At 37.1% G+C, this 22,720-nt stretch overlaps 1 protein-coding gene across 5 annotated transcripts in view; it reads right to left on the bottom strand.

Annotated features, from left to right (window-relative positions):
• UVRAG (UV radiation resistance associated) overlaps positions 1–22,720 on the bottom strand; it is a 301,403-nt gene that overhangs the window by 250,675 nt on the left and 28,008 nt on the right. For 3 of the 5 annotated variants that reach the window (XM_059411155.1, XM_059411165.1, XM_059411176.1), the window contains exon 2: positions 15,697–15,814. In XM_059411155.1, coding sequence (XP_059267138.1) covers positions 15,697–15,814 — 118 coding nt within the window. Of the gene's footprint in view, positions 1–7,827; positions 7,863–15,696; positions 15,815–22,720 lie in introns of all 5 variants that reach the window. The other 2 variants (XM_059411138.1, XM_059411145.1) reach the window with 1 other exon arrangement.

Here is a 22,720-nt window from a genome sequence, read left to right as displayed (position 1 = left end):
CTGTTGAATAGATGACATGGGTTTCTTTTCTAAGCCAATACAACATTAATACAGCACAGCTATTGTCAGTCTTCTCATTACAATGACCTTCCTTTATACTTTCATGACATAGCCGCCAAAGAGCCGTAATTCCTGAGTTGGTACATTCAGACACACTGAAAGACTTTATTGACCAATAATGTTACTGTAAAGACCCAGATGATTTATATTTATATTTAACCTACACAGGTCAGCCTGTTTCATAGATGGAACAAATTATCCAAGTACTAGATGATCTAGGGACCTATAGCATATTCACTGTGGTACAGCTGCAGAATATCAGGATATTTATGGCTCTGAAAAGTTCACTGCCCACTCACCCACAGAAGAATGTAAACTCATTATTTAGCCAGAGCAACTTCTCCGTAATGCTGCTCAATGACTGTTTTTTTTTTTATTAAAGAAACACACTTGTACAAAAGAAATTTCAAAACATAAACTATCACTGTTCTTATCACCCAGTAACAAATGTATGGCCATAAGAAACACAACTTAAGAAGTCATAAAAATTTCTCTAAACATACAAGATAACTCTAGGGAATTGCATGCTGACGCTATAAAGCAGTAGTTACTTCTCAGCCCAATAAACTCTTTTTCCCTGTCTAATTCACCTCTACTCATCCTTCACATCTCAACTTAGAAATAAGCTTCAGCTAGAAACCTTTCCTAGCCACCCTCTCTTAAAATGAGATAAATAATACTCCGATGTGTTTTCAAAGAACCCTGTTCTTCCCTGGTACTTTAACTGTATGTGTCAATTATCTTAGTCTCCCTCCATATCATGTAGTTGACCAGAGAGAAGTTAGAAAACCCCAAAGATGGTGCAGTTTAATACAGGGTAACATAATCTGGCATAATTAAGAGGAGACAACTCTCCACTCATGCATACCCATAGAGATGAAATGTTAATTTATTTGGTTACAATCAAGAGAAACATAAACTTTAACAATCACGCAGGCCAGTAACTGATAAAAAGTACACCATCGGGTCAGTTTTTTTTTCCCAAAGATTTAAACACAGCTCAGGAAGTCAAAATTCCAAACGAAGCTTATGATTCTGATAATTATATCACCTGTTGTCCCTAAAAATACTTGCTCTTGCAGTTTTCCTGGGATGCCTGGGTGGCTCACTGGGTTAAAGCCTCTGCCTTTGGCTCAGGTCATGATCTTAGGGTCCTGGGATCAAGACCCACATCGGACTCTCTGCTCAGCAGGGAGCCTGCTTCTCCCTTTCTCTCTGTCTGCCTCTCTGCCTACTTGTGATCTCTCTCTTTGTCAAACAAATTTTAAAAAATAAAACTTGCTCTAGACCTTTGCTTATTCAATCACAAGGGCCATTACTGACCTCTACTCGACCTCCAGCAGACACTGACTCAGTTGAAGGAAGAAAGCTAAAGGAAATGTGAAGTAAGGCAGGCAGCATAAAGCTGTAGAAGAGCAGGGCTTTCCAACGTCACTATTGCCGTAGGGGCCTAAAGCAAGCTTCTCAGCCTGTCTGAACATCAGTTTCCCTACCTATCGAACAGGCATATTTCTTACCTTATAGCACGGGTATCAGGATAAGTACCAATGTACATCATGCATCCAACACACGACTAGTATCAAAGGTGAGTAACTCTGTAATTGATACCTCTTATTAAAGAAACACACATGTACAAATTTCAACACACACACAAACTACCACTGCTCTTATTCCCACTATGAGATTTTAATTTTGTAATAGAAGTTTAAAAACTCCCTCTTTGTAAAAGTATCTAATGATCAACTTTGTAATTGTTGAAGATGGGTTTCATTACCTAATTCATCTGTACTTCTGTGAATATACAAAATCAACTTTAGAGAATTTAGTTACTTCCATTCTTACTGCTTCAATCATTTTGGTTATTAACCAATGACCCTTCAATCTAATCTCCTCTTGAACAACAATAACAAAATCCAAAAGTTAACAAATCATTTAGAGAATATGGCTACCTGAAGCCAGAGAACTTTAAAGCTGAATTGTACACTGACAGTTAATTGTTCTATGTTAAATATATCTGAGTAGAAACCAGAGCTCTGACTTGTAACTTGGAGACACATCTCCACTTTCCAGCCTGCAGAAGCTGGATTCTTTGGTTACTCAATGCAATAGGCATTTATTGGACTTCTCTGGGTGAAGCACTGCGCTAGGGACATTAGAAAACAGAAAAATGAATACATCCAATGTCTTTGTCTACCAGACAGTGTCTTTGTCTACCCCTAACTTTGTGTGGCCTATAACTATATATATATATATATATCCCTGTCCAAATCTCTCTCAGGCTGACCAGCTCTTGACCATCACCTCCCATCTCTCCAGGTCATTTCCCTTGCTGCCCTGACCCTCAATTCCTCTGCCCCTGTTGTCATACTTGCCTAGTATGTTGTCATACTTTGCCTCAAACCACTTCTGCTCGCCCCACCCAACCCCAGCCAGACTAGCTTCTTAGCCAGTTCTTAAAGACCTCAAAAACACTCCTGCCTTTGTAACCTTCCTGCTTCCTGACTTGTAACAGTCTTGCCCCACACAGGTACATAGCTTCTCCCTCACTTACTTCAGGTATCTATTCAAATGATTTCATCTATGTGACATTTTGTCTATGTGACTACCAAAGGAAACCAGAAACCAGCACTGCCAGATACTTTCCTATTCTGCTTTATTTTATGCCATTATTTTTAATACCATCTAACATAGTCTATTTATCATTAATTCTAACATGCCCTTTCCTCGATATTGAGGATGAATTTTAATTTTAGAAATATTAAGATCAATAAGGTTCTACTATTTTTGACCGCCAGGTGGCAGTCACTAGATGGCACTGTCTCTACATGCACAACCTTATAAATACCTGTTCTTAAACTCTTAAATTAGGCAAGCTGAACCCTGTTTGCCTGTGCTGACTTTAATGCCATTTAAAGTATCTCTCTGGGTTTAAACTGAAACAAACAAAAAGCCCTGTATATAATATCTATCAGATTTTTAAATTCAAAAGGTTAAAAATACAGAACAACATAGAGTAACCCAGTACTCTCAAAACACTGCTAGCAAGAGTGTAAATGAAAGAAAAATTTGGAAAAGCTATTTGGTAATAAATACTAAAGTGGATCCTATGAATACTCCCTAAAGGTCCACTCCTAGATATGTATCACATTAACAGAAATGTACACAGAGGGTCAACAAGAGATACACATTAGAATGGTCACAGCAGCACTATTCATATTAACTCAAAAACTAGAAACTAACCAAATGCCCTCAACAGAAGAATGGATAAATTCTGGTACATTCATACAATGCAGTATTACAGAACAAACAAACTACAAATATACCCACAATCTGAATGACTCTTAAAATACACAGTTGAGACTCTTTCAATATAAAGTGCAAATCAGATACAAAGGAGTACATACTGTATGATTTCATTTCTGTATAGCTTAGAAGTCGATAAAATTAATTTATGATGTTAAGTCAGGACAGCAGCAGTAACTGAAGAAGGCCTGAGGGGCCTTCAGAGTCATTAAAAATACTCTACTTATTGACCTGGAAGCTGGTTATACCAGTATATTCAATTTCAGAAAATTCATCAAGTTGTATATTTAAAACTGTAATCTCTTCTTTATGTATGTTAAACTTTCAAAAAAAAAAGTATTAAGTTGGGGCGCCTGGGTGGCTCAGTGGGTTAAAGCCTCTGCCTTCAGCTCAGGTCATGATCCCACGGTCCTGGGTTTGAGCCCCACATCGGGCTCTCTGCTCAGCAGGGAGCCTGCTTCCTCCTCTCTCTGCCTGCCTCTCTGCCCACTTGTGATCTCTGTCAAATAAATAAATAAAATCTTTAAAAAAAAAAGTATTAAGTTTTGTATAGGCAAAGGGCACAGACATAAAACAAGAAGACATGAATTTGGTATTAGAGAAGCAATATTTGTGAATGAAGAAAAAAACCCTAATCCATCCTTTTCTTTAAGACTTAATGAAATTCCCAGATTGAGAAAGCGTATTTACGTTCTGTTACTGAGATACAAAAGATTCCCAACACAGGTCGAGCAGTATACCTAAAGGAAGGAAAGACTGCTAAATAAATACCTTGGAATGGGTAAAAGAAATATCAAAGTAACAAGAGGCTAGGAAGATCAAATCACGACTCATTCAGGACTATTACGAAGGTCCTGTGTTTCAATTTAATTACAAGTGTTTGTTTTTCTCGGTGAACATAAAATAATGGTGACTTTTAGATCTAACTTGGCTTAGGCTATTTTTCTTGTCTTACTTGTTTGCCAAATACAAGCCATCACAATGACTCTGGAGGTTATGAAGATACGTATACAGGTCCCTCCCTTTGTAAGGTTTATCATATATATTAAAGAAGCTAAGACAACCAAAGGAACAGCTATCACACTACTTTAGAATGGTATCAGTAGTATAAGGACAAGGTTCTTCGTTCTTTTGTTTTTTAAAGATTTTTATTTACTTAGAGAGAGGGAGTAGGGGCAGGGCAGAGGCAGAGACGGGGTGGAGAGAGAATCTCAGGAGGACTCCACACTGAGTACAAAATTCCACACAGGACTCGATCCCACAACCTGAACTGAAATCAAGAGCCAGTCAGTCCCTGAACCGACTGTGCCACCCAGGTGCCCCCAAAGTTTTGTTTTCTCAAAGCACAGAAAAAGGGAAACCTCTTCCTGCTAATGTCAGATTGTAAGGAAGCTCTTCAGAAGTATACAGAACCATGCTATCCAATACCATATCCATTAGCCACTTGTGGCTATTTATATTAGAATTAAATAAAATTAAAAATTTAGTTCTCCAGTATTACTGAACCACATTTTAGGCACCACACATGGCTAGTTGCAAATGTACCAGGCAAGGCATGAACCAACAGCACCACGGCAGTGATCTGCAGTAGCCAAGAGTTAGAAAGACCCAAGGAATATGCACATAAGGTCAATTTAATCTTTGGGTGAAAACTTTCTTTTTAACTCATGTCCATTTTCCATGTTTCCTTTGACATCACAATGGCAAAAGCAGCCACCCTGGACTGGGGACCAAGCTAAAAATACAAACCTAGGAAAAACAGTTGAAGCCTTGAAGTTAAAGGAGTAAAAAAAGAATACAAGCTCACTAGAGTCCAGCTTAGTTCACCAGGGTGAAAATTCACCCACAGCTTCAGCTAAAAATCAATGAAGTATTACTTTACCTAATCTTTAATAGCTAATTGAGGATTGGGGGTTCAGGATATTACTTAGAAGTCAGTCAATAAACACATTTATGGAGGAATCCATTCACTAAGAAACATTGGCTGAGCACCTTCTATGTGCCAAGAACAAAGGGCAATCAGGAGGAATAAAAGCATTTAAATCACTAACCCTATTCAGCAGATATCACAACAGCTTACAAATCACCAGCTCCTAAGCAGGGAAAAAGCCCTACAAACTTTGCTCATCTGTGGTTCTTCAGAAACAGCAAGGGAGATAACAGTGTGCCATCTCCAGCATATTCTGGAGAGTTGTTGACTCCTGTGGTGCTCAATGCCCATTAATCTGAATCAGTCACAGTTATTTAACAAAAAAAAAAAAAAAAAAAAAAACAAGTTAGGAAGAGTCCTTTCCAAAAGAAAAGAACATACGAACTACAGTCTATCAAACCTATATTAAGCTATAAAAGATAGGAAAGACAATCCTTACCAGAAATATCATAACCTCAAAGAATATCCTTAAAAGGCAACATAACCAATCAACATTTATCCAACAACTCCCAAGGAGTACACGGGGAGCCAGAGTACATAAAGATATTCAAGCAGTCTCTTGACCTCCAAAAGCTGTCATCTACTTTGTGAGAGGAAACCATTCATCAAAAACCACAATGGACGCAAATGCTCAAAGTGGGATCCCCAGGAAACAACAACAGGACAAACTGTAACCGGAAAGGACCTTGCAAGTCTTTTGTCCAAATATCTCCATTGTCTGAAATCCATTCTACAGTATTTTTATAAAACATTTATTCAACCTAAGTACACCAGGCATGAAGGTATCACAACCTCATGGACATCTCAGAAGCAACAGAAGATGGGAGCCAGAAGGGCTGAAGAGTTAACATTCAACGAGATGGTTTTAGAAACATGAACTTGAAAGGCAAGTGAATACCAAGTAAATACAATAATGTAGAACAATATACTAATGTAGCACTATTAGCACAGGATCCACTATGACCCAAATCCAGAGAAAAAGCAATGGGATGGTGTAAAACCATTTCCAATAGACTTTTGACTACCCAAAGGAGGGTAGAATAAATCAAGGTGAAATTCTATTCTACCTGCCCCTGCAACTACCCACTCTTCCCCAGCTCTCCCTGGTGTATAGAATACTTACATTTTCACCTGAGCCAGGGGACAAAGAGAAACTAATATTGACTCAAAAGCTACTATGTGTCAGGCATAGCGCTAGTCATTTCATGTCATTTACTATATGCAGAACAAGAGCTGCACTGGTGATTGGAGCTCCTCAGAAACAGGCTCAAGGAAACTGTCTGGCCCTGGATCCAAATTTATTATTTTATTTTAGAGACATTGAGAAGGCAGCTTGATAAAGAGGCAAGAGTAACAGAGACCTGAAGAGAGAGGTCTGAACTTAGGATCCAGTCCTATAGTTATGTGACTACAAAAGTTGTTGGGCCTCTCTGGATGTAAGTTCCTTAAGACCTACCTCATCTCCTTACAGGTTGTTATAAGGATCAAAATGGAACCCGTATATAAATGGATTCTGTAAACATAAAACATAACTGATATCCATTTATTCATCTAACAAGTATTTACTGAGCACCGATACTATTCTAGACTCTACGCAAGGTCCCTGCCCTCATGAAACTTGTGTTCTAGTAGGTGGGAGACATGTAATCAACATAAAGAAATCAGTAAACAGAAGTTTCCAAGAGTGATGAATGCTCTAAAGAAAATAAAACAGGTGACATAAAAAAGAGTGACTAGGAGAAAAGGAACCACTCTTAATCAAACAGTCATAGAAGACCAAACCAAAGTCCTATAACTTGAGACCTCAAAGATGTCTTTAGCAAACAAAGAGCTGGGGAAACAAGTGTTCTAGATATAAGAAAGGGAGAGGAGCTCAGCATGTTTGAAGCACCAAAAAAATGAGGTATGCCTAGAGCACAATGAGTAAGGAAAACTACTGAGAAATGAGGTTGAAAAAGTGGACAGAGGCCAAATCCAGCAGTCTTGACCACTAAGAAGATATTATAATTCTCATAAAGTCCTTTTTTTGTCAACATGGCTCAATAAACTGAGCCATTTGTGCAAATATCTCATGTGTACATTATCAAAAGTAGGACACTTCCAAATTTCTACCTTAGCAATTCCACCACCAAAAAATAAGTAGGAAGAGCCTATGCAATGGCCCTAGACATACAATTCTTAAGAATTTTATCTAAACAAAGACATCATTTATTATGTTCCATAAACCAGATAATCAAAAAAAACCTAACAGAATTATAGAATATGAATAAAAAAAAACTGAAGTTTTTAATAGAGAAAATATCAGCTCATTCAGCAAATATTTATCAAGCACCTACTATGTGCCAGGCATGTTCTAAGGATGAGAGATACAACAATGAACACATCAATGAAAATTTAAGCAATAACTAAGCAGAAGATTTAACTGTAGAAGTATCATAATAAATAGCAGAACTGAACTTGAACTTATGTCTCAGCATTTTCTGAAACAGGAGTTATAGGTTTAGTCAAGTGTACCTGTCAGAAAGCAAACTTACCAAGGAATTCTTAATCACTTCACTCCTATAAAATTCTGGAAAAGAGAAAAAAAAATAAGTGATATGAAAGAAAATAAGCTCATTAACTCTTAATCCTATAAATTTTTTAACATATGTTCCAGTAAAACATTTAAAACATTTTCAAAGGAACTATTTTCTCTATACCTTTAGCTGTAAAAAATAAATAAATAAAAATAAATAAATTAAATAAAAATTAAATAAAAGGGTCATAAAGGAAAAATTTTCATAAAGACCAAAACTGTTAAAATTTAATTTAGCAAATTTTACCCCAGATTCTAATTTAATCCCTTAAAAATTTAGACTTTCTTCTCTCCTACCTTACAACCACTCTACAAAAACCGATTCCATACGCTCTGTAAGCATTAAAATCTCACGATTCTACAGACCTTCATGTGTACTATAAACATTATGAACCTAGAGGCACAATCAAAAGAGAGAAATATGGCAGCGATGCAGACAAACACTGCCTCTTCTGAACCTGCTGAAGTCACCATCATGATGCTCTGTCTCTGCAGAGTCTACAAGGACCTTCATATCTTTGTGTTGCTATAAGACAAATTTCCCAGGTGTGATACATGGACCACTGGTACTTGACATGATCTTAGGTGATACACACAGACACACTTTATTTTTTTCCTTCTATATTTAAATTTATGTCCCATATATTCCTCAACCCCTAACTGTAAGGTCTGAAAGGACAGAAGCATTTGTTTGATACAACTGCTATGTCCTCAGCATGTAAAACCATTCCTGACATGGAGTAAACAATAAATACTTTTTAATTGAATGAGTTATTGTACTTAATTTACTGAGTTATCTTACTAAGTTTAAAAATAATGATGGGTGGTTCAGTCAGTTCAGCACTCAGCACCTGGTTTCAGCTCAGGTCATGATCTCAGGGTCATGAGATGGGTCCCCAAGTTGGGCTCCGTGCTCAGCAGGGAGTCCGCTTGGGATTCTTTCCCTCTGCTCCCCCCTTTGCATGCATACGTGACCACGTGCACCATTCCGCTCTCTCTCAAATGAATAAATCTCTAAAAACTTTTTAAAATAATGAACTTAAAAATATATATTAAGTATGTAATAGTATAGATGAAACTCAAAAAGAGTGAAACATGTCAAAGTTTACTAAAAACTAAAGCTAAGGAAGAGTCAGGCAATAAATGAACAGTAGGCCTAAATGTAAAACTCTTACAGGTAAGATCTTTAGATTAAAGCAATTCTTGATAAACATAATATCTATATTACTCTATATTTGTCTTTCCTAATATATATATATATATATATATATATGTATGTATATACATATATACATATATATACACATATATATGTATGGATAATTATTTTATTTTATGGAAAGATAAAATAAACGTAAAATAATAATAACATAAAATAATACGATAAACGTATTAAGTTTTAAAAAAAGACAGGTTATAAGAATTCACAACAGGATCCAAATTTTTATAGTTATGTCAATAATGTTTACCTTAGGTGATAGGAATAGGCTGCTAACTTTTATTTTCTGCTTGGCAGTATCCAATTTTTCTGTTTGACAAAATTATTTGAAATAAGAAGAGATAATTCTAATTATTTTTAAAAGGACCCTCTGATGGACATTTAGGTTACTGCTAATATTTAAATATTTCAAGTAATATTATAAATAATCATTCAGAGATATATAAGATAAACATTTAGAAGGAGAATGCAAGATAAAAGGAAAAATACAATTTGAATTTGGTAGATACTGCCATAGTCTATAAACGTGTTGTACCACTTTACAAGCCCACTTATAAAAATACCTGTCTTCCCAACACTGGCAACCCTAAGTATTATTCTTTTCATTTCTTCCCAAATGATTAACCAGTTATTCCAACCATAAATTAACTATAAAGATGTTTGTGTGTAGGTATATGTATGTGTGCATGTGTGCGTGCACACAGGCACATGCATGTGTATATTCTATTTAATATGTACCATGTTTATTTTTAGGGGGAAAAGACCTAAAAGGAATAAAAAAATCATTTTTTATTTCAAAGTAGTTTCACTTAACACACAAAAAAATTTTGTATTTTTTGAATTTTTTGCAAGCATGTATTACTTTAAAATCAATGGAAAAAAAGATATTTTTCTTTTCTTTAGAAAGAAAGAATTCCTCAGTTTAATCTGCAAAGTGTCTAAATTAAACAGTTCCCAAAATATGTATCTGCAACTCTAAGAAGATGACTAGTATTATTATTTCTTCCAAAATTTTGCTGACTGAATGTATGTGTAAATGAAACTAAACAATCTGCTTTCTCCATGAGACCTTCAAAATAGACCTGATAATTTAAATGGAAAGAGGTCCACAAAAAAGCCCAGAAGAAATCATGGGAGTCTGAGGTAATTTCTAACATGCTAAATGGGCGTACACTGTCTACCATTCTGTTACATCTAAAATATTGTCAATAAAATTAGCAGCATGATACAATAGTGATTTAACAGTGAACATAGGAGAATTTAATAGTGGATGTGGGAGAATTTAGAGTCAAAAAATAATTCCAGTCCCCATATGATATTCACTCTGAACAAGTCAGTTAACCTTTTGGGTCACATAGCTTACCTTTCAAAGGATAATGACAAATGGAAAATAACAGTGTTATTGTGAGGCTCAAATAAAATAGTGAATTAAAAACACTTTGTGAACTTTGTGAACTATAATTTTTATTAACACAGTTCTAGTAATTTTTATTAATTCACTTTAAGCAAAATTATTTGACAAGTAAATTTTTAAAAAGATACCACTCAAGACCTATTTCTACATGAAAGGGCCCATTAGATACAAATGCCTCTCTATCCAGGCTAAGTCAGACCTAGAAAAACAAAGCAATCAGACATTGCACAGCATGTTTTGGCTGTTATGCAGCATTCCATTCATTTAACAAATGCTTTTTTAGTACCTCAACCTCACTCATAAAAGAAGAAATACAAACTTAAACTATACTATAAAACTATTTTTCACCTATCAGATTGGCAAAAATTCAAAAGTTTGATTGCACAGTCTGTTGGTGAGCCCATGGGAGAAAAGGCACTCATACCTAATAAGTGGGAATGCAAATAAAAAAAAATTTTGCAATATCTATGAAAACTAGAAGTATGCATCCTTTGCTATTTCCACCTCCTGGAAATTTACCCCACAGCTATACTAGCACTCATACAAAATAACGTACTTATGAAGTTATTCAAAGCAGTCCTGTGTGCAGAGCAAGACTAGGACAACTTAAATGCCTACCAAGAGAAGCCAATTAAATAAATCACGGGACACCTACTTATTGCAGAACTGTGCAGAAAAAAAAATTAGGGAAGCGCTGAAAAATCAGAGAAGCTCTCTATGACAAATCTAAGACATTTTAGGTGAAAAATGCAAGGCACAGAAATATATATAGTTTGTACTATTTTTATTTGTATTTGCATAAAGAATTCAGCAAAGAGAAAAAATGTAGAAACAGTGGTTATTAGGGTGGGGTAAAAAAACTACGGAGATGAGACAGGTGAAAAGATTTGAAACCTTTATATATACTTTGAAGCACGACTGCATTAGCTGTTCAAAAAAATTAAATGGAGGGGCGCCTGGGTGGCTCAGTGGGTTAAAGCCTCTGCCTTCAGCTCAGGTCATGATCCCAGGGTCCTGGGATCGAGCCCTGCGTCGGGCTCTCTGCTGAGCAGGGAGCCTGCTTCCCTCTCTCTCTGCCTGTCTCTCTGCCTACTTGTGATCTCTGTCAAATAAATAAAATCTTTAAAAAAAAAAATTAAATGGAAAAAAATATGAGGGCTTAATATGTGCCAAGCATTGTTCCAAGCGCAGTGAACAAAACTAACCCACAATTTTCTGGATTATACAGAGTTCATCTTCTAATGTATCCAAAATAACTGGCTGGCATTCTGAGCACTCACATTTCATGGGTGGAAAAAAAAAACTATGACTGAAGAACAAACATGATTTTATAAAAATTTCAAGTTTAAGAGGAAACCACAATTAGAACCCTAGTTCTTCATCCATTAACACAAGGCTTTGTTCTCTGGGGCTGTGTTAACTTTGATCTGAACTACCTAACAAGAAGGCAGTATCCTAAGAGCACTGAAAGATGCCAAAAGTCAAAAAATCTCACACATAACTTCTTAGGATCTGCTGCGAATTCAGTCAAAATAAAAGAATAACTTAGAGATCAGTATTTCAAATATTCTTCCAATTTAAAAAAACAAACAAACAAACAAAAACTTCTTTTGAAACTAAGAAATGGGGATGTCTAGGTGACTCAGTCAATTAAGCATCTGCCTTCGTTCGGCTCAGGTCATGATCTCCAGTCCTGAGATCAAGCCCTGTATTGGGCTCCCTGCTCAGCAGAGTCTGCTTCTCTCTCTCTCTGCCTTTCCCACTTCCCACCACTCATATTCTCTCTCTCTCAAATAAATAAAAGAAACTGAGAAATGATGCCACTAAACAGGTGGTATGGTATGGGTGAGTTTGTAAGAAGAGCCAACTGGCCCTCTACCATGGTCATCCTACACCAAGGGCTGCATAAAGATCATGAAGAGAATATTTGTGTTTATCATCACAGGTCCAACAAGATAAGGTGGATTAACTAGGCTTATTAATGAAACAACTTCCTGGCTCCTCCTACGGTAGTTAAAAGTTATAAAAACCAACATGCAGGCCCAAAAGAAAATGATAAATAGATTCCATTCAGCCATGACATTTTGGAGTAGGAGGAAGCCTCCGAAATCATCATTTCTCTCATTTTAGAGGTAAATTCACCAAAGCTCACAAGAGGGACTAAATGTCCTAGTCAAGGGGCTTGCCAGTTAGCAACAGACTCACCACCACTAGCAGAGACTGTACTCCCTTGTGGAGTATCAGCTACCCCCTCACTGCATGAATGATCATTTCATGGTGGCAACTTTAAGAAGTAGTCTATGATAACTTCTAAACTCAAGGTGTAGTATGAGCTAGAAGAAGACAAAGAATAAACCAAAAAAGTCACTTTGCCACCACATCTCTTAGACAACTTTAAATAAGATGGTCATCAACCAGCCCCTGACCACGCTCTTCTTATTAACTACTTTGACTGTTAACAAATACCTAAAATGTGCAGGTAAGTACTATGTTAATTTTTATTATCAAAAATATTGCTGGAGCAAGAACACAAAAGTTTTATGAAAATAATCAAGGACTGATTATATAGAAAACGATGAATAACTTAAAATACTCGGGGTGCCTGGGTGACTCAGTTGGTTAAGCATCCAACTCTTAGTTTCAGCTTAGATCATGGTCTCGGGATCAGGGGATAAGCCCCCCATGGGGCTCTGCACTCAACGGGGAGTCTGCTTCTCTCCCTTTCTCTGACACTCTATCCCTCTCCCCCACCCCAAGAGAGATAAATAAATCTTTAAAAAAAAAAATTTTTTAACTCTGGATGGCTCAGTCAATAGAGCATGTGATGCTTGATCTCAGGGTTCAAGCCCCACTCTCAGTGTAGAGATTACTTAAAAATTAAAAAAAAATTTTTTAATTAATCTTAAAAAAGAAAACACTCTGGCACTGTCATATATTGCTAATGATAAAACCCATTATAGTGAGCAGAAGACCAAATGTATTAAGATCTGCAAAAATGCTTATACCCGAAGACAATGACCAAACTGTTTCATTTTCCTTCTGGACACATAGGAAGACAACAAATCCCGGTCTCCTTTCCATCTAAAAACGATGACACTACTGATTTATGGCCAATGAAATGTTATAAAATTTATGGAGGCCATTTCCATAAAAAAAAAAAAAAAAAAAGAAAGAAAGAAAGAAATGAAAAAAAAACTCCCTCAAATAATCCTTCTCTCTTGCCATGCCAAAAGTCATGTATTGATGATAGCAGCATTCCAAAATAGAAGAAGCTGGGATACCTGAGTCACCGCTTAGAGGACAACTGCCAAGACAATGCCTGTTAAGAACACCTGCACTGGACTTAGTATAAGAAATTTATTATGTTATGCCACTTAGATCTGCAGTATTTGTTACAGTAGCTAGCATTAATCATTCAGCTTTAATGGTGTTTTAAGAATATGCAATGGTACGGGGCACCTGGGTGGCTCAGTGGGTTAAGCCTCTGCCTTCGGCTCGGGTCATGATCCCAGGGTCCTGGGATCGAGCCCCACATCAGGCTTTCTGCTCTGCAGGTAGCCTGCTTCCTCCTCTCTCTCTGCCTGCCTCTCTGCCTACTTGTGATCTCTGTCAGATAAATTAAAAAAAAATCTTTAAAAAAAAAAAAAGAATATGCAATGGTTACAATGAAAAATAAGAATAAAATTATATGAAAATGCAGAATTTAGAGTCCTTTTTTTTCATCCTTAAAAAATATTTTATTGCTATTTACATTATGGTGGTGGTTCTACCCTATGTAATTCCTGATTGAATCTTTTAATGGGCATATACTGGTATTGAAATTAAAAAAACAAAAAAGGTATTAAATGACTACTGCTTTAATAATGGTCTTTATTTTTTTTTTAAAGATTTTATTTATTTATTTGACAGAGAGAGATCACAAGTAGGCAGAGAGGCAGGCAGAGAGAGAGAGGAGGAAGCAGGCTCCCTGCTGAGCAGAGAGCCCAATGCGGGACTCGATCCCAGGACCCTGAGATAATGACCTGAGCCGAAGGCAGTGGCTCAACCCACTGAGCCACCCAGGCGCCCCTAATAATGGTCTTTAAAAGTAATTAAAACCAGGGGTACCTGGGTGGCTGAGTTGGTTAAGTGTCTGCCTTCAGCTCAGGTCATGATCTCAGTCAGAGTCCTGGGATCAAGCCCCATGTTGTTGGGCTCCCCACGCATCTGCTTATCCCTTTTTCCCCTCCCTCCATTCATGCTCTCTTTCCCTCTCTCAAATAAAGAAAATCTTTAAAAAAAAAAAAAAAAGTTATTAAAACCAGAAAGGTAAAATGTCATTCGAATTTTTCATCTTTATCATAGTACAAAATTCAAATAAGCCCTTAGTAACTCTAAAATAACACCACTTTTTGTTTATATAAATATATCTTCAATCACATTTTACCCAGTGTTACAACTTTATCTCAGTTGTTCCTTGAAAACTTCATAAGGCATCATTATCTCCACTTTACAAATGGGCAAAGTGAGGTTTCAAAAAGCCATGATCATTGTCCAGCGTCACATAGCTAGACCTACTCTCTATTTTCAATCCTAATTCAGTATTCCTCCCATATACCATGCTTGTTCCCTTGTACCACCCAACACAGGTCAACTGATTATATCCAAGCGCCTTTCATCCAATATGTATTCAAAAGACGCTTGTGATTTTGAATCAAATATTTACTTGTTCTACTCTCAGAATTGCCACTTACACAGCAGTCCACAGTACAACATGTGCAGATGAAGTCAAGGAAACCAAGCCATCCTTCTAAAAATGACCCCACAAATACACAAGGAATTACAAATATGAGAAAATATAAACTGGTTTCAATTTTACCACAATATTTTTTAAAATTATGTTTTGAAGAAAATAAAATTAGTACATATACTGGACTCATATACCTACTTTCATGATACCTACTGGAACAAAAACATTCATAGGCAACATTCATAAATAAATGATAAATTTAGCAATTAAGAACTATCCAAAAGCCATGTTTCTTTTATATATGATATATGTAACAACTGCTCATGAAATATATTCGGATAGCATTGACAGTTTAGCTTTCCAATAAGCAATAATAGCAAATCGAGAGTCACCGATACTCACTTGTGTTACAAAAGAATAAGAAGGAGATGTAACAATCTGTGGGAAAGTCCACAGATTCCCTTACCTTTATATATCTTTTCAGTATTACACAAGTGAAGTGTGAAGTAGGTATCAAGGAGCTGATGGCCATTTCTATTAACAATGTTCCGGGCAGCAATGTTCCGAAGGTGTCTGAGACGTCGCTAAAACCAACAACAAAAAAGAGGGGCACATTCAGCTTTTCCTCCTATAAAATGTTCTGAAAGTTACAGTCTGAAAATAAAACCTAGTAAGTTGCCCCAGTTATTGATATGTTGAGCCAGTAACCTTAACCCAGTCTCTTATTTATGCCTCAGCATTCCCTCTGTCAAGTAGGAATTATACCTGCCTGCCCAATCTCATTTACAAGTTTGTTGTGAGTATGAAATGACAACAAATACAAAGTACTGTCAAAGAGCATAAATGTTATTTACATAAGTACTGTGTAACTATACAATAGCATTAGTATTTCCTGGAATACAAACTAAGTAGTAATTTGCTTTCTTCCCTTCAGAAGAATACTAGTAGACATGCAAATCCATCTCATACCTACAGACAAGCAGTTATTACATACATACACCCCCTGTTGCTAGTGCATTCTAGAAGCCACATCATCTATACAACCAGGAAAAGATGCCAAGCCAAAACATAACTCACTGGGCACTTCAGCCAGCCAGTCAGTAACCCAACTGTAGTGAGCTTAAATTAAACTTTCACCTGACCAGCAGTCAAACAATCTCTCTTTCCTGATCAGTCTCTCCTTCCCAACAATTTCTCCAACTAAGATGCACCAATCATTTGGAGTCCCAATTGCTGAAAAGGCAAACACTAAATAATCAACAGTAGAAATCAACAAAAATACAAGGTAACAAACAGACAAATAAAAGCATATCAAAAAGAGAAAATGTTGGCAATGCTCAAGTCTGGGAACATCAGATTCATTCCCAAAGGCTAGTTCCCTGTGTCAGATAATTATTTCTGTACTAAAAAATAGAAATCGAGTGCTCAGTTTTAAAATACGCTTAAAGTTGGGGCGCCTGGGTGGCTCAGAGGGTTAAAGCCTCTGCCTTCCGCTCAGGTCATGATCCCAGGGTTCTGGGATCGAGCCCCACATCGGGCTCTCTCCTTGGTGGGGAGCCTGCTTCCTCCTCTCTCTCTCTGCCTGCCTCTCTGCCTACTTGTGATCTCTCTCTGTCGAATAAATAAATAAAATCTTTAAAAAAAATAAAATAAAAAATTAAAATAAAATACGCTTAAAGCTCTCCCTTTATGCTGAAAGACAGCCCAACCTATTGCGGTAAGTCCATCTTCAATTATATATGCAGTCAGCTGGAAAAGTACAGTTCTGTCTTTCCATGCACATAGCAACCTAATCCTATTGTCCAATAAATTTGTTTAATACTCTTAAGTATGAAAAGGCCCAAATATATTTACAAAAAGTTCCTCTGGCTCAGTGGATTAAGCGCCTGCCTTCAGCTCAAGTCATGATCTCAGGATCCTAGGATGGAGCCCTGCATGGGCTCTCCATGAGCCCTCCACTGAGCAGGGAGCCCATTTCTCTCTTCCTTTCCCTCTGCCCCTCCCCCTGCTCATGCTTGCTCATTCTCTCTCTCTCAAATAAATAAATAAAACCTTCAAAAAATAAAAAGTTCTTAGGGCTTATTCTAAAAGACTCATTTTTACACAATCTGCCAATGGTTTCCATTTCATACCTTGGATTACAGTCACTATCTCTTCCTCCTGTATATTCTTCATTAGCCCTCTCAATCAAGATTTTAAATTAACAGGAAAACTAACCACATCTATTTTTTTTTAAAGATTTTATTTATTGATTTGACAGAGAAAAATCACAAGTAGATGGAGAGGCAGGCAGAGAGGGGGGGGGGGGGGGGCGGGCTCCCTGCCGAGCAGAGAGCCCGATGCGGGACTCGATCCTAGGACCCTGAGATCATGACCTGAGCCGAAGGCAGCGGCTTAACCCACTGAGCCACCCAGGCGCCCCTAACCACATCTATTTTGCTGTAAATTACAATCCTGGTCTTCTGTTCAAAGACCTAAAAATATTACTCAAAGCCTCTAGAATAAAGTACAAACTTGCCCTATTGCTTTCAAAGCCCTGTACAATCTGACCTCTCCACATCCTATGTTTACTTCTCACTAGACCTTCTACATATCCAACCCTCAGTCATACACGAATGCTTAAGATTCCATGAAAAAGACCGTGCATGCTCCTAGCCCCAGGCTTTTGCTAATGCTAGCTTAACTTACTTCAAAGTTTAGGAGAGAAGACTTCTCCTTCCTTTGTTTCTGAGGTTAGCTGCTCCTTTATTTGAACAAGTAAGAACTTTGCTTCTATCTCTCCGATAGCACTTACCTCATTTAAACTAGTCTTATTAGTTGATTAGTTATTGTCCCTATTAATGGAGGAAATGACTTGATAACAGAGACTATTACCATCACTACACTGTCAGCACTTCTTAAATGCTTACCATGTGCCATGCTCTGTACTGAACACTTCAAACATACGATGTTATTTAATCCGCATAACAACCCCATGACATGAGGTTTTACTCATTATCATTATGCATCTCTTTATCCCAACATTCCTCTGTAACCCAATAGAAAATAATAAATAATAAACAGGCAATATATCTCAAAAGAAGGAAGGAAAGAAAGAAAGAAGGAAAGCAAGGGGTTACACTTATATATGGATGTGTACCATACACTTCTATCTCCTGTACACACATGTGCGCACACACACACACACACACACAATTGATACAGGCTGGTCTTTACACTCCCCTATTGCCACAGAGGGCAGCATGAGCAATGATCTATCCTTTAACACAAGAGAATAATATTATGACAAATACAATAATAATGAAACAGACTGCCTTACGAAACAATGTACAAGGCCTGGCCAGAGATGTAATTTACACAGATGCATAGATATTACTGAAGAGATCTTTCTTTCCACTATCTAGGAAGTTAGCACAACTGGCTCGAAGACACCTTCAGACTCCAAGCTATACAATTAATTCTAAAATCAGCAGTGGAGTCTACAAACATTTACCTGGGGGGGTTACCAATATGTCATTATTGATTGCTTCCATGCTCCTTCCACTAACGTGAGTAAAACAACACTGACCACATCCAGGCATTTTATGAGAAGATCTACAGAAAACAAACAAAAAAAACACAAACAAAAAACAAAAACCTCCTCCACAAATTAACCAACTACACTTAAAGCACTGACTTTGGGTTGTACAACTTTTTGCCTTTTCCCCTATTTTATTTATTTCAAAAGCATTATGGTAAGTATTCTCATTACACCATGATTAAATAAAATACAAGATGCTCCCAGCAGCTAGAAGGGACAAAGGAAATCAACTCTTTTTAGGTAAATTATAGATGTAATCTTGATGAAAGGCAGTAAAGGTACACATGAAGCTTCTTGTGCTTTTTGTCTTGGCTTCCTCTTTAATAATATTCATTCCAATTTTATCACACAGCTACTTTTTATTTTTAAAAATGCTAAACTGTAATAAAATGGAGTTTAATAATAATGTGTCAATGTTACTTTTTAGTTTTGACACATGAAAAATGGTAATGTAAGACGATGACATTAGGGGAAACTGAATGAAGGAAATTCTCTGAACATTTTTAAAACTTTTCTGTAAATTTAAAATTATTCCAAATAAAGTTTATTTTTTTTTTTAGTTGTTGTCTCTTTCAGAGTTAGGAGTTGTGTAAGCACAAAAAGAGTGCCAATAAAGCATTTCACAAGCCCAATTTTATTAATAAAACTCTTCTTCATTCCCCCCATTCATTTCCTTCCTTTTAATTTTTTTTTAAGATTTTATTTATTTATTTGACAGAGAGATAGAGAGTACAAGTAGGCAGAGCAGCACGCAGAGGGAGTGGGAGAAGCAGACTCCCCGCTGAGCAGGGAGCCCGATTCAGGGCTCAATCCCAGGACCCTGGGATCATGACCCGAGCCGAAGGCAGCTGCTTAACAGACTGAGCCACCCAGGCGCCCCAAAAAATAGTATAGTAAAGTTTGGGTTTTGGGGGGTTTTGGGGGGTTTTTTTTTCCATCTCCTTCCTTTAGACTCCCACTTCTTCTCTTCCTCTCCTTCCCGTAAGATTTAATGCGATTAAAAAGAAACACTGGAAGGTTAAGTCAGAAACTCATAAAAAATGATTACCTATGGGGTTAAGAACAAGCTAGAGGAAATACAGATAAAAATAAGACTTTCCTGCTACTTGCTTATACAGTTTTGACTTCTGTACCATATAAATGTCTTACATACTCAAAAAGTAAAGTTAAATAAGTAAGGAAAAGTTTAAACCAACTCAACCTAGTCCAAAATATAAGAGCAATACCAAAATTATCACCAGTTTTAGGAAATATCAACTACCTTCACCCAAATTATTATCCCATGATCCAAGAATTACTGAAGAAACCAGAGTGACCTAAAGGATCCTCTCTTGTTTTCAGGTCCCCCAGAAGATCTATACTTGAAAAACAGTATGTGATTTTACCTAACATGGAAAAAGGGTTAGTTCCAGATATTTGTCTATCTTCCCCAACAAGAACATAAATTCTGTGAGTAAGAGATTTTATTTTACATATTTTTAAAGATTTTATTTATTTATTTGTCAAAGAGCGCAGGCATGCACAAGCCGGGGAAGCAGCAGGCAGAGGGAGAAGCAGACTACCTGCTGAGCAAGGAGCCTGATACCATGACCTGAGCCAAAGGCAGACACTTAAACTAAGCTACCCAGGCACCCCAGAGATTTTTAGTTTTTTATTATTTATACTTGTATTTCCAGCATCGAGCTGAGTACCTAGTAAATGGCAGACACACAATAAATGTTTTTTGACTGAATGAATAAATCTCCTGTGAATTAGCCCAGTCAAGAATCTCGTGGTATGGGACACCTGGTGGCTCAGTCAGTTAAACATCTATCTTCAGCTGCCACTCCCCCTGTTAGTGTGCTCTCCTTCTCTGACAAAATCTTAAAAAAAAAAAAAAAAAAAAAAAGACTTACCTCTTCAAATGGCCCACCAAAAGACAGCTGAAATCAAATCTGTCTTATGATCTAAAGTGGCTCACGTACCTCAGGAAAGTATGAATACTCTGAGCAATTAAAATTTCCACAAACTTTGGAATTATTCTTTAAGATAACATCCTATGCAGTTTTCTTAAGCAGCAATCTCCTTACACTTTCTCAAATGTTCTATGCCTTTATGGTTATGAAATACTCTTTGTGCATCGTTCTTTAGCAATAGGTTTAGGCAGCAAAGTTGTACTCTAATAACATCCACCCCCAAAACTAAAGCTGAACAGATTTTAACTTTTAAATTGGAATTAACGAGGCTTAAAATCTTTGAAACACTATCTCTAAAATGTTCTATGTAGGGAATAAAAACATTCACTAACATATAAAATAAAAACTCCTATTCAGCTTCGATTTGGAAGATTGATAGATATAATGAGAGCACAACTCTGCTACCTGAAGTGTTGGTGGTGAGCAAAAGACCTGTATGACCCTAAATTCCTAACATTTTTACAAATCTTTCAAATATAAATTCTAAAACAAGACTTAAGTGGTATGCGTTGTAGATCTGAAGCATTTGCTTTAGTAAAAAAAAATAATTACTCATTGGTAATGACTGAAACTGATGCCTCTAAAGAACTTTTTAATACTACTACTGTTGTTAGCCAACTGCTACAAACCGTAACAGTAGTCTAGAGGTGCCTGGGTGGCTCAGCTGGTTAAGTGTCTGCTTTCGGCTCAGGTCATGATCTCCGGGTCCGGTGACTGAGTCCCGCATTGGGCTTCCTGCTCAGCGGGAAGTCTGCTTCTACCTTTCCCTTGGCCTGTCTTCCCCACTTGTGCTCTCTCTCTCTCTGAAATAAATAAAACCTTAAAAAAAAAAAAAAAAGTAGTCTAAAGTTTTGGGGTTTTTTTTTGTATTTTGTGTTTATTTTGTCCTGCCCAGTACCTATTTGACTAAAACAAAACAAACAGAAAAACTCCCTTGTACAGTCACCCTCTCCTACTATCAATCTCTCTATGCTTCCTTTAGAATTAACTCTACCTCCAACCCCAAGGATGTTCATGGCATGACTGAGATCAGGTCAATCAGCACATTCCATCCCCCTGACCTTAACATATAACTTAATTAAGACCACTGAAAGACTCAGAAATTATATTAAATTATTAAGTTCTTTTTCCCCCCACACTGGCCCTGAATCTGGAAGGATACAGAACTGAAGATGTTGGCAGCTATCCTTCATCAGAGTGAAACCAAAAAATGAAACCAACAAGGAAGAAAGCAGAGCAAAAAGATATGAGATTCAGGTCCTGCCAAGAATTTAAGTGTCTCTGGGTCAAACATACCTAAAATGAGAATTGGAATGACAACTACCAGCCAAGTTCCCATAAAACTGTCAAAGATTACAACTAGGGAGATTTATATTGTGACTATTTATTTAGGATTTATCCCATAACAGTTTAGTAGATGAAGAGTAACATTTAGTGGCAGGATACAAAGAAATGTTTCATTTTGTTCAACATCCCCATGTTTTAGAAAATGATCATTTCTGGTTGGTTAATTCATTTTTGTTGAATCTCAATATGGGTGACAGCACAGCTTTAAAAACAGTCAAATCACACCCCAGAACAAAAAGAAATCCAAAACAATTTTCAGTAGTGATATACGTCATTGGGGTTCTATATTCCTCCTGAGTTTTACCATTCCCTTGCAGGTATCTAAAATGCTCTGACTTCCAAGGTATAATAACGACCAAAGAGAACTAACGTGTCTTTGATCTTATTCCTCGTCACTGCTGTAGAGAGTGATTCAGGGAGGCTAATAGCTAACAGGAGGAGAATATGCCTCCCATTCACCCTTCCTTCCCTATCCGTAACCCTTGCTTCAAAAACACAAATACTGGGCGCCTGGGTGGCTCAGTGGGTTGAGCCGCTGCCTTCGGCTCAGGTCATGATCTCAGGGTCCTGGGATCGAGTCCCGCATCGGGCTCTCTGCTCAGTGGGGA

This window comes from Mustela nigripes, chromosome 1, assembly GCF_022355385.1.
Source record: "Mustela nigripes isolate SB6536 chromosome 1, MUSNIG.SB6536, whole genome shotgun sequence".
NCBI classification, from domain to species: domain Eukaryota; kingdom Metazoa; phylum Chordata; class Mammalia; order Carnivora; family Mustelidae; genus Mustela; species Mustela nigripes.
This window is presented reverse-complemented; position numbering and strand designations above follow the sequence as displayed.